The 22504-nt window shown below is 23.7% G+C and overlaps 3 protein-coding genes and 1 long non-coding RNA gene across 8 annotated transcripts in view; 1 reads left to right on the forward strand and 3 right to left on the reverse strand.

The window, feature by feature from the left end:
* Positions 1–15: 15 nt before the first annotated feature.
* LOC127288654 (uncharacterized) lies at positions 16–19799 on the forward strand. The gene is made up of 3 exons (XR_007844071.1): positions 16–363; positions 462–515; positions 19543–19799. It is a non-coding gene; the product is annotated as an uncharacterized LOC127288654 (long non-coding RNA).
* On the reverse strand, positions 1985–5638 carry LOC127288652 (ras-like protein 1). 3 transcript variants are annotated; one of them, XM_051316250.1, is made up of 5 exons: positions 5509–5638; positions 3969–4166; positions 3747–3890; positions 3425–3631; positions 1985–3341 (listed from the first exon to the last, which is right to left on the reverse strand). In XM_051316250.1, the coding sequence occupies exons 2-5, from the start codon at positions 4095–4097 to the stop codon at positions 3237–3239; spliced, it is 585 nt and encodes a 194-aa protein (XP_051172207.1). In that variant the 5' UTR covers positions 4098–4166; positions 5509–5638; the 3' UTR covers positions 1985–3236. The 3 variants fall into 3 exon arrangements, with proteins under 3 accessions (XP_051172207.1, XP_051172208.1, XP_051172206.1); XM_051316251.1 differs by lacking the exon at positions 5509–5638 and adding an exon at positions 5227–5458; XM_051316249.1 differs by lacking the exon at positions 5509–5638 and adding an exon at positions 5210–5457.
* Positions 7535–16126, reverse strand: LOC127288649 (MAP kinase-activated protein kinase 2). Its single transcript, XM_051316245.1, has 9 exons — positions 15539–16126; positions 15052–15226; positions 10122–10261; positions 9831–9904; positions 9618–9725; positions 9330–9428; positions 9166–9241; positions 8658–8868; positions 7535–8506 (listed from the first exon to the last, which is right to left on the reverse strand). The coding sequence occupies exons 2-9, from the start codon at positions 15205–15207 to the stop codon at positions 8267–8269; spliced, it is 1104 nt and encodes a 367-aa protein (XP_051172202.1). The 5' UTR covers positions 15208–15226; positions 15539–16126; the 3' UTR covers positions 7535–8266.
* Positions 16639–22504, reverse strand: part of LOC127288647 (nuclear receptor subfamily 2 group C member 1-A) — a 17422-nt gene continuing 11556 nt past the window's right edge. For 2 of the 3 annotated variants that reach the window (XM_051316240.1, XM_051316243.1), the window contains exons 5-9: positions 21176–21440; positions 20647–20909; positions 19141–19337; positions 18777–19054; positions 16639–18666 (exon numbers count right to left, since the gene is read on the reverse strand). In XM_051316240.1, the coding sequence (XP_051172197.1) occupies positions 18407–18666; positions 18777–19054; positions 19141–19337; positions 20647–20909; positions 21176–21440 (1263 nt within the window). In that variant the 3' untranslated portion in view covers positions 16639–18406. The remainder of the gene's footprint in view (positions 18667–18776; positions 19055–19140; positions 19338–20646; positions 20910–21175; positions 21441–22504) is intronic. The other variant, XM_051316242.1, reaches the window with a different exon arrangement.

A 22504-nucleotide genomic window follows, 5' to 3' on the forward strand; every position in this document is an offset into this window, starting at 1 on the left:
CAGTCCGCCAAAAGTAGTAACGTACATGGCGTCGTGTGTATTTTCCTCCTACAAAAGCCGGGTTTTTTTTCGAAAATTAGTGAATGATTTAGTCTGAATTAGTGATTTATCGATTCCCTTGTATTAATATAACCAAAAAGTGATCAAAGTGCATTGGTGAAATTAATAGTTTTTTTCTCAATTGAAAAATGTTGCATGTGCAGTGACAATAGTGAACATTATTTGCCATTTCCGTGTTAATCATGTTTAACTTTTTATTATATTAAAACGCGATTTTCTTCAATATTATCATGTTTCGTATTAAATACTAGTAAAAAATCAGTGATAGTTAACAATCTGCTCTCGAAATTTCATGAAATAAAAGTAAGATTTTTTTTATATCCAATATGGCGGCTAAAAAATTGTTTTTGCTAAAAAATTTGATCACAAATAAAAATTACATTTTTGCTTTCTTTTTTCAGGTGTTCAATGAATTCTAAAAAAAAGTGGTCTATCCCCAAGATTTCGTGTCAATGGTGAGTAATATTTAAATCTTAATTAAATAACAATTATATACGTGTACAAACGTTTCTGTTTTATTATTCTTACGAGTAGTTTTATTACACTTGAATCGTTGCTGTGACTTTTTTAAAAGTCATTAAATATGACCAACTATAGAAAGATAATCTCGTTGAACTTTCCACAATGAACACAAAAGATATTGAAATTTTTCGAGGAAAAGTTTATATATATATGTATTTATATATAATATGAGCATAAATTGAAATAGGATTTACATACATATTTCAAAAAACGTTTAGTCGAATACTTTCACACAAGTTTTTCACTTCACATTTCATTAAACATAATAATAATAATAATATAATAATAATAATTAAAAACGATATCTACACTTATTTGAAAGATTATTTAAAAAAAAATTTTAATCCCTAGTAAACCCTAGTTGACGAAAGATTTAAATTTGTGTATAACAATTTTGCCATAATCAAAGTGTGATAAAAAAAACAGTAAAAAATATTTAATTAATACATCATAAATTGTAATTCAACAAAATTTTCTGAATTTTTTTTTGACAAAAAGCTTTTCTTAATTTAAGTACCAGTAAATTCAAAAAGTGTGTCTTAATTTAAGAATTTTTTTTTAAATTCAGATTTTATTGACATTACTTTTTAATGGGTAACATAATTTATTTTTTTACTGTTTTTAAATTATTAATTCAGCCTCAAAAAAAAAAATATATATATTAAGCGTGCATCAAACAGTTATTAAAAATAGGCAGAACAATCCTCACTTTAAATCTGGCATTATTCATTTACTACATATACAATTAATATTATCGAGTCAACCCATTCGTAACATTTTTTTCTTTTTAAAACGTATTTTTTTTATTTACATATACAAAATAACACTATCAATATTCTAAAATATTAAAATCAAAATTCAATAAAATTTCACAATTGAGAAATTTTATAATAATGATATAATAATATAAAAAATTGTCACGAATGGGTTAATAACAAATCGAATGATTTATAAAATAAAAATTAAACTTTAAAGTGAACTCTGTCGAAAGATATATTTTATACAAAAAGAAAAACGTAATTTTTCTGCAGTTTATAAACTGCTTTAAAAAAAAAAACATTTTCATTAGATAAATATCAATAAAACGAAGACTTTCGTATCTACAATATAATTGTAAAAATTTAGAGATCATTAAGTTTTCTTTTTTTTTTCCTTAATAAACCTTAAAAACAACTTGGATCATTCAACGTTTAGATCCACGGATTCGCAAGATAACATTTATAACTTATAACAGACGCGATTATCATTTGAAAATTCAAAGCGCAGTCTTTGCAACTCGATATCAAATAATATCGACAAGAAACGAGTTGTTATTTTCGTTTCTTTATTTGAAAGCGTGTTTTCCTTTTTTTCTCACGGTAAAAAAATAAAACTAAACAGCACGTCTAATTTCGTTTGTCAATTTGTTTTTTTTTTTTTAATCAAAAATCTAAATATTTTTACAAATAAACAATTGAACGTTTCGATTAAAAAAAAAATTTGGCTTTGAATCTCGTTATATTATAATAAAATTCGTAATTAAAAAAAAAAAAATGGTCACAATTGATAAAAATCGTTAAAATTAATGAAGCTAAAATTTGCAACGTTTAAATTCTATTTTGATTGGAAAAAAATAGAATCAAATTAATATTGACTAAATTAAATTTGATTCAAAGTAAATTCCATCATTAATTAAAACTGTTATTAAACAATTTTTTAGTTCTAAATAATGGCAGTTTCAACTAATAGTACATTCAATTAATTCTAATTATCAGTTTTAATGAATGATAGTGATATTTTTGCAATCAATATTTATGATTTTTTTTTTTTCAAACGTTGCAAAAATGCTTGACACAAATCTCATGTGCTATTATTATATGTGCGATTACTTGATTGAATTTCTAGTCAAACACTATCATTAAAAATTTGCGCGTTTAATATACTAAAAAGAATTATTTGAATTGAAGTTCTTAACCCCTGATCGCTTCAGTTAATATACATAATGGCAAAACTTGAAAAAGCGCATCGCAGGGTATGGTAATTAAAAAATTGAATAATAAAATCTTATAATCATCACTAAGATATTATTGTCAAATATTGTAATATCAAAATTTGCATTTTATCAAGAATAATAGTCACTCTCTTTTATTTTTTTGTGAATATAAATGAGAGCAATTTTTATTTGATTTGAATGCAACAGTTAATTAAAAAAATAGTTTGTATAAAAAATATACAATAATCACTTAAAGCTTTTATATGTATAAATAGTCAATTTGTGCAAGCTGTGGCTTAAAATTATCACTGTTCGCAAAGACTAAAATTATTCTATTTTTATTTGTGTTTTTTTTTTTTTTTTGATCAAGGGTTAAGTCACATTCGATTACTAATAAACGCTTTTTTAGACTCTTAGTCATGTAAGCAGTTTGTTTGTTTGTTTTTTGTAAGAGTTAATACTATGAGTGAAGACGTATGTTTGTATTGTACAATGTCTTACATTTATGGTTGATTCGAATTCCTTCTTCTTGTGCACCATTCAAAAAAAAAAAATTTGTGCATTTTGTTTCGAAGCTGCGAAATGTGCACAAAAAAAAATTAATAGTATTTCTAAAGCTTTTTACACTGCACTCTTTTTTTTCCATTCCTTAATGTGATTTTTCTCAAGTCGATTTTTTTTTTTAAAGAATACAACACTTAGGCCTTCGACGTCCCGAACTTCCAACTCTTATTCGTTTTCGTTTTTCTTTGCCTCTGTGTTCTTTGTCTTTTCGTATTTCCCTGACCTGGAATTAAAAAAAATATTTTTTAGAAAGGTTTTTTGAAAAATTTCATCAAGGATAAAATAAGTATCATTTTTTTCACTTACCAGAGTGTAAAATGCATCATCTACTCCCATTCTCGTTTTGGCAGAGGTTTCAACAAATGGAATTCCATACTGTCGTGCAACTTCCCTTGCTTGTGTCATATTCACTGCCCATGATTGTTGAAGATCACATTTGTTGCCTACTAAAACCATTGGCACTTCTTCTGCATCCTTTACCCTTTTTATTTGTTCGCGATAGGTTCCTATGTCCTGTAAAAAGAATTTTTTTTTTAATTAAATTTTTTAATTTAGAAAATATCAATTTTTATAAATTATTTTTGGTCAATTAATTTTCAAGAATCGAAAACACATAAAATTGACTCACTTCAAAACTTTTAGCAGAATTAACTGCAAAAACTAATAAAAATCCTTCTCCTGTCCTCATGTACTGATCTCTCATTGCACTGTATTCTTCTTGACCGGCTGTGTCTAAAATATCTAACAAACATGTTTCACCATCTATCACTACCTGTGAAAGAAAATATATTTATTATTAATTTAAAAAATTTGCTAAATAAATTTCAAATGATCTCGAAAATTTTCTCACCTGTTTTCTGTATGAATCTTCAATAGTAGGATCGTATTCATCTACAAAATGATTTTGTATTAATTGAATAGTCAGTGCTGATTTCCCAACACCACCAGCTCCTACGACAACGAGCTTATACTCTGTCATTGTTTTTCAGTTCCTATTTTTCTTTTGTTTTCTTTTTTTTTAGTAGTAATAATATATTCTTTGGTGAATCTGAAAAAAAAATTTTAAATAAAAAAATGTTTTTTAATTATTTAAAAATTTTAATCTTTTGTGGAACAAATATTTTCTTTTGTTTCCCTTTACACTCATTTTTCTATATATATATATAAAGAGAGATAATATTACAAGTAATCAAGACCCTTAATCCGCACCATAGAAAATCCTTAACAATGAACCATTATGTTTTTGATACTCTTAAACACCCACATATAGTAGATTTATAAAGAATTTACTCACAAGTAGAAAAATATTTTTAAATCTAAGTTTTAGGATTTATTTTATATTTAAAAATAATTTATAATTCACACTATTTTTGTTCTATTTTTTTGTTTAAAATTATCATTTTTCCCAATTTATTTTTAAATGCAATTTTTTGTTTTTCGATTTTAATTGCGAAAATTATTTCTAAAATGATTCGTTTGGGAAAATGTCAACTCTCAAGGTTTTTTTTAACACGTGTATTGGAATTTGAGACGGCGATTAATTAGGTCGATATTAATGAACTAAACGTTGCTTTATTCTACTTGAGACAAAGCTAATCAACGAAGATAAATGTCACTTGACATCTTAAGTCATCAAGACTCCAAAAAAATGAGTCACTCATCATCATCATCCAAGAGTTGCAAAGATGTATACTATACACGCACTAATCAATGACTCATGGGATTCCAACAAGATTCACAAGTGTGTTATTTACAAAGAACATATTTTTTTTTTTAAAAGAAATATTAAACAAATTACAACTAATAAAACGAGAAAGGAGAAAATAACTCCCCCTACTATGTGTTTATTAACACAACACAATTGCCTACACGAAAAAAAAAGAAAACTTGAGCGCACACACCATTTTGCGAAAAAAATGTCGATATTGAAGACAAAGGGATTTTTATAATTTATAAACAATTAAACAAAATACGAAAAATTTTCAATGAAACACAAAATTTATAAATGAAGCATTTTTTTTTTTTCTTGGGAAAAGAAATTTTCACTAAAAACAACTTGAAAAAAAATTTGTTGAAAACGGGTTTTCTTACCCGATTTTTTAATTTACATTTTGCGTATAAAGCCGGTTTTAAAAACACGTTTACTGTTATGAGTTTAGTCACTGGAGATAAACCATCTGGAGTTGTGTATGAGGCGTCAGTGTTGCCAACGCGTTCCTGGTCGAGACTGAAGGGAGTGGACTCGAGAGATGCCAAAGAAAATCACACACACACACATATACACATACAAACGTTTTTATCACTTTTGTTCCACAGATCAGAAAAAAATAATATTTATAGAATCAAAATTATTTAAAAAAAAAAAAATTGTGTTGAATGATTTTTCATACCACGTTTGTAACGCCGGTTTTTGTTTTTTTTTCTAAATAATTCCAAGCGAGAAAAAAAAATCACGATCCCTACACGGGAAAAGGTCGTGAATCTACACGCCACTCGCCGAGAAAAGACTAGCCATCTTTTGAGAAAATTGAAAGCGGAAGCGACCCATAACGTCAATAGGGGGAAACTTCACAGCTTGTTTTGTCGGTAATGTCATTTTAATTTTAAACACAAAAATTGCTCCGAAAAAAAATGTTTTTTTTTATTGACATTTTGGGAAAAATGACAATTTTACTAATAAGCCAAACTAAATATTGTAACTAATTTAAAATTTTAGAGGAATTAATTAGGAAAATTACAAAATTATAAAATAAAAATATTCAATTGTGTAATTATTGAATTTATTCATAACACTATAAATGACGTCTATACAAAATATTCGTATTTATTATTTAATAATAATAATAGTACATAGTCGATAAAAGAACAATATTTAAAATAATGAACTTATGAAGAATAAAATTTAATTAAATTGCATTTAAATCGATAAAGAAATATTTTAAATATAATGAGTATAAATGAAATTAAAGTAAATACTTTATTCTTAAATAATTAAAAAAAAACTGACTCTTTATGAATAATATATATTATATGCAAGTCACTTAGCGTTGAAAATAAAAATTTCAGTAAATGTTTGCATAAAATGTTATATGATCTTGTAAATTATGAAATGTGTTGTAATTATTGTCAACTATATTTTAAATGCACACTTTTATCTCTTTTTTTTAATCTAAGACGCAAAAATGATTTTTATTTATTTATTTTTTTTTTAGATAAAATCTATTTTATTACACATTGTTCTTTGTTTTTAACTATCACTCTTAATTTCAATATTATATCAGCAAAAAAATATATATCTTATTAATCAAGTACGACGCATTAAAAATTAACGTCATTAATAAAAACTATATATTTTTTTTTAAAATTGCCGTAAAGTTCATTCTTTACACAGTCAGTGTTCATTATTTTTTCTACATTTTTTGTCAATTTTATTGCTTTTTATTCTTTATTTTTAATATTAATTTATTTCGCCATTTTATTTGCTTATATATATTTTATTTATATTTGCATTTTTAATTTACTATATTCAACTTATTTTTGTAAATTTATTGAAAGCGCTTTTTTTTTACAAGCAAAAATTGATAAGAACATCAATACATCAAATTTTTATATTTGTAGATTCAAGTAATTTTTTTATATTTCGAAAAAAAAATTAGTTATTAAAGGACGGCTAAATCTGATATTCCATATAACGTACATATATTTTAATATTGTCATATTGACTATGTAATTTTTTTTTATATTCTTTAAAAAAAGGAAAAACATATTTTAAAACAATAATTTTTCCTCTAACATTTTTCAGATTTTTATATTTCAATATTGAAAATTAAAATCGAAATTCAATTTTTTGATAATATTATTATGCAGAAATTGCTTTTATGGTCATTTTTTCTTTTTGTCTTTTCTTTGTAACTTTTAACAAATTCTGTTTGTAAAAGTTTGTAAATTAACTTTTTTTTTTCGTTGTATAAAGAATACTCACTATTTTACTAAAATTTTATTCAATTAAAAAATTTTGAGCACCTTATCTTGAACCTTAATATATATTTCTGAATTTAAATTATAATTTTTAAAAAGGAACTTAAAAATATGTCATTATTGACTTTAAAAACAAGTCAAAAAGAATAATTTTACTCTAAAACTAATTAATGACTAATAATATTTAATTAATAATAATGAAACTAATGTATAAGTTTCGTTCACTTGATTATTGAGACTGGAATAATTAATTTTCTTAACATCAGTTACTATTTTTTTAAAATTATTTTAATTAATAATTTTTTAAGAAAATTATATTATTTTTTACAAAATTGACCCTTTTTTCAATTATAATTAATTATTTTCAATTATAATAGAATGTCAATTATAATAATTGTTCATTTGGACTGTACGTTTTTTTTCTCATTACCAAGTTAATGAAAAATTAATTTCGAATAATTATTACAGTTTGTGACTAATTTGTTCTTAATTTCCTGTAATTTTTAATTTTTTGACGTGATTTAAAAATTATATATTCGTATGCATAGCATATTATTATATAGAGCAATTTCTGTTTTAATCTCAATGTACAATTTAAGTTTTACTTATACGATGATATATTTAAGTAGCACAATGATGACAAGCGTTTTTTTTTTTTTTTTTCGTGAACAAATCTAATTTCTTTATAATATTAAAATCTGTCGCTGTATATAGATCATCCAGTTTAGGCACTTCCAAAAATCTCTATAAGGACAGAATTATAAATCTATCGTTTAATTATTAATTAAAATTATTATTAAATTAATTAATAATAATTATTTATTTAAATAATTAAACTTGAAAATTAAATTTATCTTTAAAATATAATAATCAATAGATTCCATTAATGAAATAAATTATTTGATTTTCGAAAATTCTATTTTTAAAAAATAATTTCAAATATTAAAGAGAAGGTTTTTTTTTTCGACAAGAATATATAGTACTTACATCTCTCTTTTTGTTGCTTTAAAGCTTTTCATCGGCAGTTTATAGTCTTCGTAACCAAAAATAAAATACGAAAAAAAAATAAAATAGAAATCAGAATACGATTCTTATAACAAAAATGATGCATTTGATGCATCGTCTTAAAAAATGAATCCATTTTGAATTCGATGAATTTTGAACCTCCCCCTAGGAAGCTGGACTCACATTTGCTGCCGGAGGAACTGGTGCCGTTTGTTTTGCTCGTCTTCGTTTATTTAAAAGTGGATTATTTGTATTATCCAATTGTTTTAAATTAGCTGTATCGTAATCAACTCGCATTGTCGCTAAGGAACGTGTCATTTCTTCTTGAACTTCCGGCCAAAGTTCCTCACCCTCTCTTAAAACTCGTCCTGTATGTAAAGGCGTTGCTGGAACTTCCGTGTGTTTCTGAAAAAAAAAATTTATTTTGTAATTAAAAATCGAATTTTTAGTTTCTTGATAAAATTATCCACTTCGTAAATGAAAATATTAGAAAATAATTGAAATTCCTTGAGTAGATTTTTTTTTTCCTAAGTATTTAAATATTTAAAATACTTACAGAGATCCATTTGTTGCGCATTACTTCGGCAATTTGTAGCCTTTGAGCTGGATCAGTGCACAGCATTCCTTTGATAAGATCTCGAGCTTCTGTGCTGACGTGGGACCATTCAGGAGCTGGAAAATCATACTGACCTAATGTTATTCGTTTCTTCATTCCTGGCGATATTGCCAATCCATGATTACTATAGAACGGTGGAAATCCACATAATCTGAAAATTGAAAAATCATTTTTATTTAGGTAACAAAAAACTAAAGTATTCGTTTTCTGTTTTTTTTTTATTTTTAATAATTTTTACAAGGTGTTATTAAAATTGATTTATAATAAATAATAATAATTTGTTAATTAACAAAAATTAAATTTTAATAATTCAAATAAATTATTATAATAATTATATTAAAAAATAAAATAAGGCCATGTAAAAATTATGAAAAATAAAAACAGAAAACGAATGTAAATTTATTTATATTTAGAAGAGAAAAAAATAGATTTATGAATTTTTACTTACAATATATACATAATTACTCCCAAAGACCATATATCGCAGCTTTTGTCATATTTATCTGGACCCAAAACTTCAGGCGCTTGAAAAGATAAAAAAAAAATTTTAATACAAATACAAATTTTTTTTTGTTAAATAAAAATATGAAAATTTTTTTTTTACAATCTTACCGACATAATAGGGTGTGTAACAAGGCGTTTGAAGTGTGTCTTTCAAATGTGTTTCCTTCGCAAATCCAAAATCGGTCAATTTTAAAATTCCTAAACTATCTAAAAAAAGAAAATTTTAATTTAAATAATTTTTTTTCATCCAAATAATAGCACTTTGAGAGAAATATTGTGTATTTTTTGTGTTTCATTTTAGTCGTTGAAATTTATTTTAAGAAAATATATAAATGTATGTTGATTTCTTCAATCATGCGTTATAAATTTTTGCTATAAATAAAATTTCGCATTTACCTGGTTTTGAATATAACAGGTTTTCTGGTTTGAGATCGCGATGAGCAATATTCATGTCGTGAAGGTGTTTAACAGCCACACAAATTTCGTACATTATCTGTGCTGCTTCTGTATTAAAAAAAAAATAGTCAGTTTGAAAAAAAAAATCATTTTTATCATTCCAAGTTCAAGGAACTTTTATAAATATATAATCTCTAAATATTATTTATATACCTCGTTCTGTGAAAGCTCCATCTTGTCCGTCTTGTCTGTCTTGTATCCTTTGGAAAAGTTCTCCACCTTCCATACTGAAATTAAAATAATGCAAATTTTCTAAATATATATATATATTTTAAATATAAAAATTTATAAATAAATCTAAATCTAAAAATATAATAAAAAAAAATCGTCATAATAATAAAAAAAATAAAAAAATTCAAATTTAAATGTTTCGAAAATAAAAAATATTATATTTTATTTATTTATATATTTAAAAAAATAAAATAAAAATATTTAAACACTTACCATTCCATAACTACCAGTAAACATTTATTTCCACTATATGAATTTTCATAAACGTCTTTAACTTGAACAATATGTCTACAATTTGATGCCCTCCAATGTAACTCAACTTCTCTTCTCGCCTTCACACAGTCGTGTAAAACCTGGAAAATTAAATTAAATTATTATAATTTTAATTTTTTATATAATATTTTATTATATTATTCTTTTTATTGTTTCACTTTTTCTTTTTATATAATTTGGAGCAACATTGACACAACATTTTTTTTTTTCTTAATATATTAATTTTTATAGAATATATTTTTTATATTATATTTTAAATATAAAAAAATATATTTAGAGAGGTATAATAATTTTATAGTTAATTAAAAATTTATAAAATTAAATTATATTTAAAAATTTTTAATCTCTACAAAAAATTATAAAACATTATCTGAAAAAATAAAAATTCTCTTATTTTAAAAATAAAATAACAAAAAATCCATAACTTAATAAAAAAGCGCTTTTCCCGTTTATAAATAAGTTACATAAAATAAAATACTTTTATATTACGAGAGTTATTATATTAATATCAGAATATATAAGAAAAAACAGAAAATATTTTTTAAAATTAAATGTAATATTATAAAAATAATTTTTTTTTTTAAACAAAAAATCTTAGCAAAAGGTCAATTTTCTATACGCATATTTTTTTCCCCATATTGAGAGTTAATTGTTACAATATCAATATTTTAATAAATTGACCTTCTCGTGTTGAGAGCCCACACATTTTTTTTTCTTAATTTGATAAATATTAAATAATAGAATTCTTGAATTTAATTTAATAATTATTAAATCATTAGTCATAGAATGTTTTTGTTACATAAAAGTGTAGAACTTTTCGAGGATGGATGGATACAGAAATTGATCTATTTTGAAATGTCATGTCATACTTAAGCTATGTATATACCGGTTGTAAAGAAATTAACATTTCATAGACAGTTAAATAAGTAAATGGACTTTGGAACCTGTTTAAGATATTATTATTTTGAGAGAGGACAATAACAGTAAATAACACTAAAAAAAAAATTATAATATAAAATCATTTCCCTAAAAAAAATAATAATAATAATAATAATAATAATAATAATAATACGAAAAACAACAATAACAGTAATAATATTAATAATAATAAAAATACAATTAGAAAAAAATATCCAAATAAAAAAAAAATTAAAACGCAAAATAATAATTTTCGATGTCTAATTAATTTTGTACTAAACTTCCGCGTGCAGAAAATTCGTCCTCCTTCAGAATAACCGTGAAATAAATCTTCCTTTACTATTCGATAGAAAAGGAATATTTGATTTGTAAAATCCTTGAATTTCTATTTTCATTTTATAAAGCATTTTCAAGTTAACATAATTTTATAATTTTATACACGCATTGAGGAGACAATAATTTATTGCTAATTAAATTCTATTGTTTTTTGAAAATAAATTAAAACATAATAAATTTAAATAATAGCAAATTAAACAAATAATTGGAAAAAATAAATTAAATTATACATATATAGTTATAACAATTGCGATAATAATTTATATAATTTAAAAAAAAAATTTGCATCATTAAAATTTGTACTTTATAAGCTGATAATTGTCAGTAAAATTAATAGGTGATACCAGAAATTGTGTATTCTGACGTATCTTTGGCAGCCTCGCAATTTAATGACAATTATCACTGATCAAGGTGGGAATGATTCCAACAAGCACGGGATTTCTGAGAATTTTCTTCTCATAAAGTATTTTGCTTGGAAACTTCTTCTATTTAATCATTTTATGTTAAAAGAAAATTTGCTATTGAATATTTTTTTTTTTAATTAAAAAAAAAGTCCCCAATTTTTTATTCCTTGAATTAATATTGTTTAAAATTTAATTCAAAAAAATATTTTTATTTATTAAAAAAAAAAAAATTTCAAAATTCTATTTTTTGAAAAGCAATTAAAAAAAAAAACAAACAAATAGTTAAAAAAAAAGTTTATAAAATAACAATTAATACAAGGAAAAACGTTTAAATTATTCACTACAGTTCATACCCGGAAGCTAATAATTTTAAAGACGTCATTTAACGAATCCAAAAACATGCAAAAGAATAACAAACGATTCTATAAAACTTCTTTTTCCTGTAAATAAAATTTAAAAAAAAATCTAAAGAAAATTAATTAACACTCCGTTAACAAATTTATTTTTTAAATATATTAAATTTTAACTTTTACAAACATTTAAAAAAAGACAAAATTTATATTCCAAACTGGTTTGAAAAAAAAAAAATGCAAGCCTTTGAGTTTTATTATGACCTCACATCAAGTCTATTTCCGGTATTTTTTTCGAATTTCCATTTTTACGCGATGTTTTACGAAAGATTTATTTACTCATCATTTAGTATAATGTACACACAGAGTGCAATGAATACAGAAAAAAAACTCATTATTTTTTAATTAATAATAAAATCTCAAGAATTTATTTATTAAAACGAATTTTAATAAATTCGAAATTTTTATAGCAAATTTTTTCCAATAAGTTTTCATAATTCGTATTTCCAGAAAAAAAATTTTATTAACATTTTTTTAAATTAAAAAAAAAACGTGATGCATTATAAAAATATAGATTAGATACATTGAATTTAAAGATGATTAAGAGGTACACACGTTTTGATAAAACTTGAAGATAAAAGAAAAGAAGTGTATTTTATTTGAAAGATTTTTCATTATATTCGATAAATCATTAAAATAATAAAAATTAATATAAAATTATATTTATAATAAAATAATAATTTTAATAATAATAATAATAATAATAATAATAAAATAAAAAATTAATTTATTTACAATTCGAAAATTAAATTTCGAAATAATTTTAATTCTATTTTTTTAATTCATTCGTTTATATTTCTTTTTTTTAATATGTTGCAACACTATTATTAATGAAAAGCGAAGAGAGGTCGATGTTCTTGAATTTATTTATATCTCTTTTGATTCCATTATAACGAGTTTTAAGACAATGACAAAAACATGTGTGTGTGTATATACTATGATGTAAGAGTTGGCTAAAAACGCACGATAGTGATAAAATGAATCAAAAGGAAAATGAAAAAGTATTCATTAATTTCCAGCATTTTAACTCCAAGAATAGAAAACACTAAAAAAACAATTATGAAAACAAATCATTATAGAAATATAATAAAAATGACATTTTAATGTAGACGTAAATTTTCAGCTAAATAAATATTAAAAAATTGTTATTGTAATTTATTGACGTGATAAATTGAGGAAAATTTTTTTTTTTTTTTACAGTAATAGAGAAAAAAATGCAGTATAAAAATTTTATTATAAATATTGTGAAATAAATTACTAATTGTAGTGTGGCCTATTTATTGTATAGACAACATAATACAGTTAATTATGTGGATTGAGTCACGAAAAGGTTTGAATGTGTCAAAACTTTCACATCAATATTACAAACTATTCGTATATATATACTTATAATATTATAAATGTGGTTCGGAATCACCGTATGAGAAATCACGGAATATAAATAGAAGATGACTCGTTTCGTTTGGTCCCCCGCTTTTAAAATCGTCATTCGCGGTGATCGCACTCTCTTATATACTCAGGTATCGATATTATTTATCTAAAAAAGCGGAAGTTGAAAGAAAAATATACGAAAACATGAAAATTTACTTAAAACAAAATTAATATCCATATAATAATAAAAGTAAAAAGAAAATTTAATATTTTTACGAAAAAATTTGAAAATTCAGGTCAAGAAAAAAAAAATTTTTAATTTAAAAAAAAAATTAACACGTTTTTATGTGTTAGAATTTTTTTTTTTAAATTGAAGTTTGATAAGCTACCAATCTCTGATAAGAATTAATGTACACAATAAGAAATATTTTTATTCACCATTTTGTCATTTAATAAATTACATAATCTTTAGTCATGAAATTCTTTAAAATCTTCTCAATAATAATTTATTTTTTAAATTAATTTTTTCATTCTTTATAGTGAAAAGAATTGAAGAAAAAATATTTCTTATTAATTTTTTGAAAACTCAATGTTTCGATCAGCAAAGTTTGATTTCTTGGTAAAAAAAAAAGAGAAACAAAAGAGGGGATGGAATTCTTACGATCTTGTTCTACTTTTGTTTAATTTTAAACTTGAACGAATGAGTGAAAAATCTTTCTATTTATATTAACACTTTTTTTTCAAAAAAAAGGATTTAAAAAAAATTAATTTTAATAAAAACATACATTAATTTTTTTTTATCTTAGTATTTTAAATTCCAAGAAATGTGGAATTCTATAATATTTAAAAATTAGTTTATATTTTAAAATAATAATACATTTCCCTTATGCATTTATTTATAGTCTATAGAAGAAAATATTTTTAAAAATTACCAATATTTTTATTATTTATAAAAAAAATAATTTAATAACAGAAATTGAAGTATTTATTTAAATCTCAAATTTAAAAATAAAAATGGCTTTCGAATCTTCTTTGGTTTGATATTTTACAAACTGAAAGCCTTATGAAAACTGTTGGATACTTTCCAAAATTTAATTCTCACATATTCGTCCTTTTTTAAAATTCATTGGATTTCATATTTCACGTGTCATTCTTTCTAGACCACATTTATTATTATTTTTATTAATATTATTATTATTAATATTGTTATTATTATTATTATTATATTTGAAGATCAAAATTACAAGAAAAAAAAAATTAGATTTATAAATCAATTTTCTTGAGCTAATTTTCTTTTTCTTCATAAATGTGTGCCCTTGATTGTTTTTTTTTAATAATTTTTGTTATACACAAGAGAGGAAGTGATAATTTTTGTTTCCTTAACACACATATATATATAATTGTGTGTCAGCTCTAAAATAAATTGTTTACCTTGAGTGCATATTTTTCTCTCGTTTTTCTGTCGTAACATTGCACCACTTTTCCATTGATACCCAAGCCTAGAACATGATTACTGATTTCGTAGTCATCAATGATTGATGTAGTTTTTGGAAGGCGTGAGTCAGAGCGAGTAATTGGAGGGTCCATGATTTTTAATTCAATTTCCCTGAAATATATCGTAAAATCCCATTAATACACATCAAAACGAGATAATGTATAATATGCAAATTTTTCATTTCAAACTGGAAATTCCATTTTTTTTTCTACTTTAAAAAAAAAAAGTATTTAATAAAATTATTATTATTTAATCATTTATTGGAAATTCCGATTTTAATTTAATAACATTATATTAAATATTACATGATTTTATTTGTATAAATTTTATTTATTGAAATTCTAAATTTTGCTTTAATGTGAAATTAATTTAATTTTTAAATATTTTACCAAAAAAAAAAAACAAAATAGAGTTCCAATATACCTTTTGTCAATTTTCTTTCTTGTCAGGCGATTTTTTGTGCTTTGGCAACAAAAAAAGGGCAGAAACTGGAAAGCCGGTATTTTTCCATACGACAATCACTTTTGAAATGTATGTGTATATATATATATATTAAAATGTACAAGTCATCACCTGATCCACTTCAACTACATAGACCCACACAATCCACCTATGTCACTTTTTTTTAACTTTTAAATTTCTTAATAATTTATTTAAACAAAAACAAATATCACAGATATTGCGTTTAAAACAAAAACACAAAAATTATTATTTTTAATTACACTTGTCAGATGCTTTTTTTTTTATTTTGGAGTAAACTCACTTTGTGTCAGCCGGTGTAAAAAAAATGTTAGAAATCCAGCTTGGGAATAAATTCTTTATTCTCGTTGCACTCAAATTTATCCTTTTTTTGGAAATCACTTTAATCACTAATTTTTTTTTATTTATTCGGAGGAGAAAGGCTCGTTTATGTAATTCCACAATATTGTTAATCAATTTCAATTGGCAATAAGACGCAATCGAACAAACGGTACGAACACGACTTCCTACAATAATTTCTCAGTTCTTTTCTCAATGCTCCCAACAAGGCGAGTGTCATCAACTCTTTGCGCATGCGTTTTCTAAATTTTCCAATTGGTCGACTGAGAAAGCTCGATTTTTTTAAATACAAACAAAAAAAAAATTTATTTTTTCATTCTTCGGAATTTTTATCCGAAAAAATTTTTACTTGAAAAATTTTAAATCAAAAAATGAATTACAATTGAATTAAAAACACATTTATTTAGAATTAAAAAAATTCTGTATTTATTTTCAATGCTGTCATATAATTACAAAATATCAGTATAAATATCTTTATATAGGCACAAATTTATATACATTGCAGTAGCCCCTTCAATTTATTAAAATCCTATTTTTTTATTGAACAATTAAACTTGGTTTAATTTCATTCAATATATCAACTTTCATTTATATAAACTTTTTACAATTAGAAATTTTGTTTAACTATTATTTCAACAATTCTTGCACAACGTAAAAGTTTGAAAAAAAGGAAACAAATATTCTAAAAAAAATACTCTTGGCACTTGTTTTTTTATATATATTGCAGGGTGCACCATTTTAGAACTTTTAATTTTATTAAAAGTTTCTTGTACCTCTAGTTTCAAAAAAAATAATTATTCTTGTTTCTCAGTAAAAGATTCCCTTCATAAAAAAAAAAATGCTAAAAACAAAAAAGAAATTATTTTTCAATAATATTCATTTTATGAAGAGATCTTTTTTTTTAATTCTTAAAAATAACTAACGTAAATTTTGTGTTAATACTCTCATCACATCTCTCTTTCGTTTTTTTTTTTTCATATCGCCTTCACCCTTTCGGATTATTAACAATAATAATTTCTAATAATAATAATTAAATTTTGATACGAAAATATTGGATGGATTACAATATAAGTACCCGGAACATGTTTTTGGATAGAAATAAAAACTGTCGCTCTCGTTTCTAAAGAAAAGAAAATGATGATGACGATGAAAGAAAAAAAAATAGAATACTTATACAAAATGAATTATTAATGACTTTGGTTTTTTTCTAATCGGAAAATGTGAGCTAAATACAGAATTTAATCTATCCAGAACATTATTAGCGAAACGTTATTACAAATATAATATTTATATATATATTTAATTACATTTTTAACAATAATGTAATAAATTTACATTTTTAAAAAAAAATTAAGCACATTTACAATAAAATCTTCTGTAAGTGTTCACACTTGACGCATATTTAATATATATATATATAATAGAAAAAAAGTAATACCTTTAACTTTCCCAAAAAAAAACAGACGTGTTAACTCGTTCAAACTTTTTTTTTTAAATCGTTAATATAAAAATATTTCTCAAATCACTAATCGAAAAAAAATACTTCGAAAGTGACGTTTCAACATGTGCGAAGAAAATAAATGCTTTTAAAGCACATTGTGAATTTTTTGCCATAAAATTTGTTGTAAGTCTTTTTCTATATTTAAAATTCTTTAAAAAATTAAATTTTTAAAAATCCATAAAAACTCTATTATTTGTCACACAACATTCAAATAATTTTTTTTTTTTCATTGCTAGATTTTTTGTCGCTGAAATTCACATTTTTAAAAATATTCCGCAAAATTGCTTCTTGTTTTTTTTTTTTTTCATTTAATTAAAATATTTAAAAATAAACGTTTGGAAGCAAATATATAACAAACATATAACAACAAAGAAAAGTGATGGATACCAAGTATTTTATACAAAGTTTCCGTTTTCACTGAATTTCGTGCAGTGATAACTTTTTTTTTTTAAATAAATCTCAATATTAGTCTTATGACTAATAATAAATCGTCAAAAAGAAATTTATAGTAAAAATTGATAATTACTATAATCACATTTTTTCAATTGCAAATATTATAAATACTGTTTATATTTATTTTTCCATTTGAAATAATCGGGAATATTAGACATTTTTCTAATATTTATATTTATTTCAAATTTTTTATGTTTATTTCATTTCGTGCTTATTTAAATTCAAATTTCCCATTCAAATTTTGCGGATTCTTCTCATAAAACTTTATTTATGTCACGAAATTCAGTATTAAAAAAAAAAAATTTCGATTAAAATTCTTATCATAGCAATATGATCACAAAATATTTGTCAAAAAAAATAATAATGAAATCTTAATTATTGATTAATTTGAAGAATCACAGAAAGCTTGAGTTTCATTTTTTCCCTCGATAAGGAAATTTTTAATTAAAAAGAAAAATAGGCATCCAACACTAGTCTGTATATCTTAGGTGAAATTTGAATTGCACTAACAACGCTTGTCATCCCATTTGACTTTCAGGTTCAGCTTTGCAGTCTTGCATTGTAAGAATATAAGGCACTACACTAGCTACACTGACTTTACCAATGAGACCGGCAAAAAAAAGATCCTCCAATACACGTGGATTAATTGATCTTAATGGTGCAAGTCTCAATAAAAGACGTGGTAATCTTTCCGAGCCAACTCGTTGTTGTAATTCATTCCACGCTGCTTCCTGAAGTACTTCAACTTTTTTTCTCCAAATTCCTGCCAAAACGTTGTCTGCAAAAAAAAAATTGCCTTTAAAAAAACTAATAAATAAAAATAAAAAAGGTAATAATTAAATATTTTTAATATAATAATGATTTTTTTTTTTTGAAATAATTTCTCACCTGCACTAAAGAGTGTTAGAGCCTTAAGATAAGCATACTCGACAGAATCGACTTGTAATTTATGAAGGGAACCAACACAATCCTGAAGACGGCAAATATGTTCTGTGATTGATTTCACTTTACTTGCGGTTATTTTTTCTTGAGCAATACTAGCTTGTAAATGATTGATTATTGACGTGAGGATACTAGGTAGCGACAATGTGTAAGCACATTGTGCCAATCCTAAAGTGAAAAGCTGACCCCATGAACTACGAACCAGCATAGTTTGTACATCAGAGCTAAAAAAAAAAGGAAACAATTATTAAATAAAAATTTCCGGTAATAATTAGTAAAAATTAGGAAATTATTTAAATAAAATACATACGGTAGAGCTTGAAATGCTGGAATCCCTCTGGCCCAATGAACCGATAAGAAAAGAAGCCTTGCAGCACTTTCGCATATATAATGTATCGATAAGTAAGCCGGGGCTGGACTAGGTGCTCTTAACTCAAACAACGTATGCCTTTCTGACAATAACTGACCAGTCCACTCTTCTTCCGGCTCGCCTGAACCATTTACATTCTGCAAAAAAAAATAATTCATTCATTTTCATTTCCGTTTTTATAAATGATTTTTATAATTTATATTTTTTTTATGATCAGAATTAGGATTTATTTCTAAATTTCAACTTTAAAAAATAATAATGAACAATAAATAAATTGTCTATTGTATAAAAATATTAAAGAAACTTAAGCAAGTGTTTTAAAAATTAATTTTTCATTTGCAGATGATTTTGGAGCTGGAGATTAATCAAAAGGCTGAATAAGAAGAAGAAGAAGAAGAAGAAGAATAAGAAACAAGTTGTAAGTACCAAAATAGAGGATCATTTCATCTTAAAATGTAAGTCTTTCGTTTATTAATTTTAATTTATTGAGCAATCGATCCACATCGAACAGCGACAATTAAAATTAAGAAAGAAAATAAATAATCCAAGAGAAGAGAACATAGAAAATATCTATAATTAATTTTTGAATAAAGACTATTATATCGCACACTAAAAAATTATTTGCTTCAAATAATCGTTTATTTTACTATTATCAAATAAATATTTATTTCTATTAAATAATTATTATCTGAATCAATTAAAAATTAAATTATTTTAAATACAGAAACTATAGATTCGTATACATTATATTTGATGCAAATAAAATTTATTTTGCCCCAAATAAATATTAATAGGGTTAATTAAATTTTATTTCTTTCAAATAATTATTGAGTCCATTAATTATTTTTTGTTGTAATTTAATTTATTTGATTAAAATTAAAATTATTTAGTCAAAATAAATATTTATTAATGGACAATTATTATTATACCCACTATTATTAATTAAATATTTATTTGTATGAAAAAATTATTATTTGAGTCAATTAAAAAGTATTTTTTTTAAATACAGAATTCGAATACAGTTTATTTGATACAAATAAAAATTATTTTTGTCCAAATATACTTATTGAAATTAATTAAATTTTATTTCTTTCAACTAATTATTATTTGAGTCAATTAAATTTATTTCAGACAAATATAAAAAAATTGGTTTAAATATTTGATAAAATTAAAAATTTGGTCTAAATAAATATCAATTTGACAATAGCCAAATAACCGATTATTATTTGAAAAAAATATTTTTTCAGTTCACTTATACCTGAATTTTGAATAATTGAAAAATTATTTTTATTTGAAAATTGAACTAAATTTTCACTTGACTGAATATTTTTCATTAGGATAATATGTCTAAGCGAAAGATATATATATGAATTATGTTGTATGTAGTTTTGTTTTTGGTTTTTAATTAATAATAATAATAAAAAAAAAGGAATCATCGATACTAACATCTCCAATGAGTTTAGCCATGCTGTCCAATGCATGAGAAATGAGCAGTCGCTCTCGAGCTAATGTCAGAGCATCACTGAGATCGCTATCGCTACTCTGGTCCTCCATGCTGGGACTTTCAGGTTGTTCCCACGTAGGTGCCGCCTCAGGAGCAGGTTGTTGTGGTTCTGGTTTTACTCTAGGTCCCCGATTTCCTCCTTTCGCTCCAGTTGAATCGCCCAATACTGGTTTACGTTCATGCTGAACCGCTGCAATATTCCAAGCTTGATAATGTTTATTATACCAAACAATTTGCTCTCAACTTTCGTTACGAATTTAGTTCTCTATATTAATTTTTCCCTTATTGAAATTTCCAATTAATTCAAGCCTCGAATCAAATAAAAAAAAAAATTCAGTACCTTTTATTTTTTCTTTTTCGATACGTAATTCGAGATTAAATTAATAGAATTTGAAAAATAAAAACTAATTTTGTAAAGAAAGTATAAAAAATATTTTGTTTTTTTTTTTCATGGTGTGTAGAAAAACTCACAATCACTACGCATTCCCATTGCGAGACATTTTTGAAGCCTACAATATTGACAACGATTACGATGATGTTTGGTAACTTCACAGGATTTATTGCCCCGACATTGATAACCAAGTTGTTTGCGAATACTTCGTTTAAAAAATCCCTTGCATCCCTCACAGCTTATCGCTCCATAATGTCGTCCACTTGCACGATCTCCACAAACTACACAAAGCTCCAATGATAATCCCAATCCAAGCGAACCACGTACATCTCTCGCTAATTTTATCTGCAATGTCAATATTAAGATAAATATTTGAGAATTTTTATACTATAGTCAAAATCCAAAAAATATTAGACTAAACAATTTTTTCTGTTTAAATTATAAATTGAAATTTTTAGCTGTCTTCTAAATTTTTTTTTTAAAACCCAGTTGACAAATTTAAAAACAAAAAATAGATACTTTTTTGGAATGTGGTATTTAAAAAAAAATTTGTTATTTTCATTTTAATGAAAATTTATTTACTAATTTTATTTATTTATTTGATTTATTATTAATTTATTATTATTTATATATTATTTATTAATTCATTCATTTTATATAAATCGTTATTAACATTTTAATAAATAAATATAAATAATAAATTTAAAAAACTGTTTTGTAAAAAATTTGTTTAAACAAAATTTACTTTTAAATGCTACATTCCAAGGAAAAAAAAGAAAATATATTTTTTGTTTCTATTAAAAAATAAATTTGTTAATTTTAGGTGGTTTGAAAAATTCTCATCCCACTTTCATAATAATAATAATGTAGAAAACGAGTAGATATATATAAATTAGTAACCAAATTATGTATAATTATTAATTAATAGCCCAATAATCGAAATAATTTCAATTTTTAAGAAAATTACCAAGAAGCGTTAAATTTACTAATTTAGCCAACTAATTTTTGTACTAATATTGTAAGTTTTCGAATAATTTATGCTTTTAAAGCAAGTCTCGTTATCGAACAATAGACCCCCTACTGACAAGGTTTCGACAATATTTTCACTCTAAAGCGTGAAATGGAACATTACCTATTCACAGGTAAACTGATTGCTATATTAGTAATAAAAGCTTTACGCTTTCACAGGAAAATTTGCCTCTAGGACAATTCTTTTTAAAAATGACACTGATTTTTCATTTCGATACTATTCTTTTTTTTCTAAATACCAAATATTTCGTCTTTTCTTTAGAAAAAAAAAAAATAAAATAAATGTATTCATTTATCTGCAATTGCAAAAAAATTTCACAAGTATATTTGAAATATAAATATTTCAAAAAATTTTCCTAAATACTTCACAGTTGGGACAG

This window comes from Leptopilina boulardi, unplaced genomic scaffold, assembly GCF_019393585.1.
Source record: "Leptopilina boulardi isolate dan_hultmark-lab unplaced genomic scaffold, ZJU_Lbou_2.1 LbouV2_392, whole genome shotgun sequence".
Classification (NCBI taxonomy): domain Eukaryota; kingdom Metazoa; phylum Arthropoda; class Insecta; order Hymenoptera; family Figitidae; genus Leptopilina; species Leptopilina boulardi.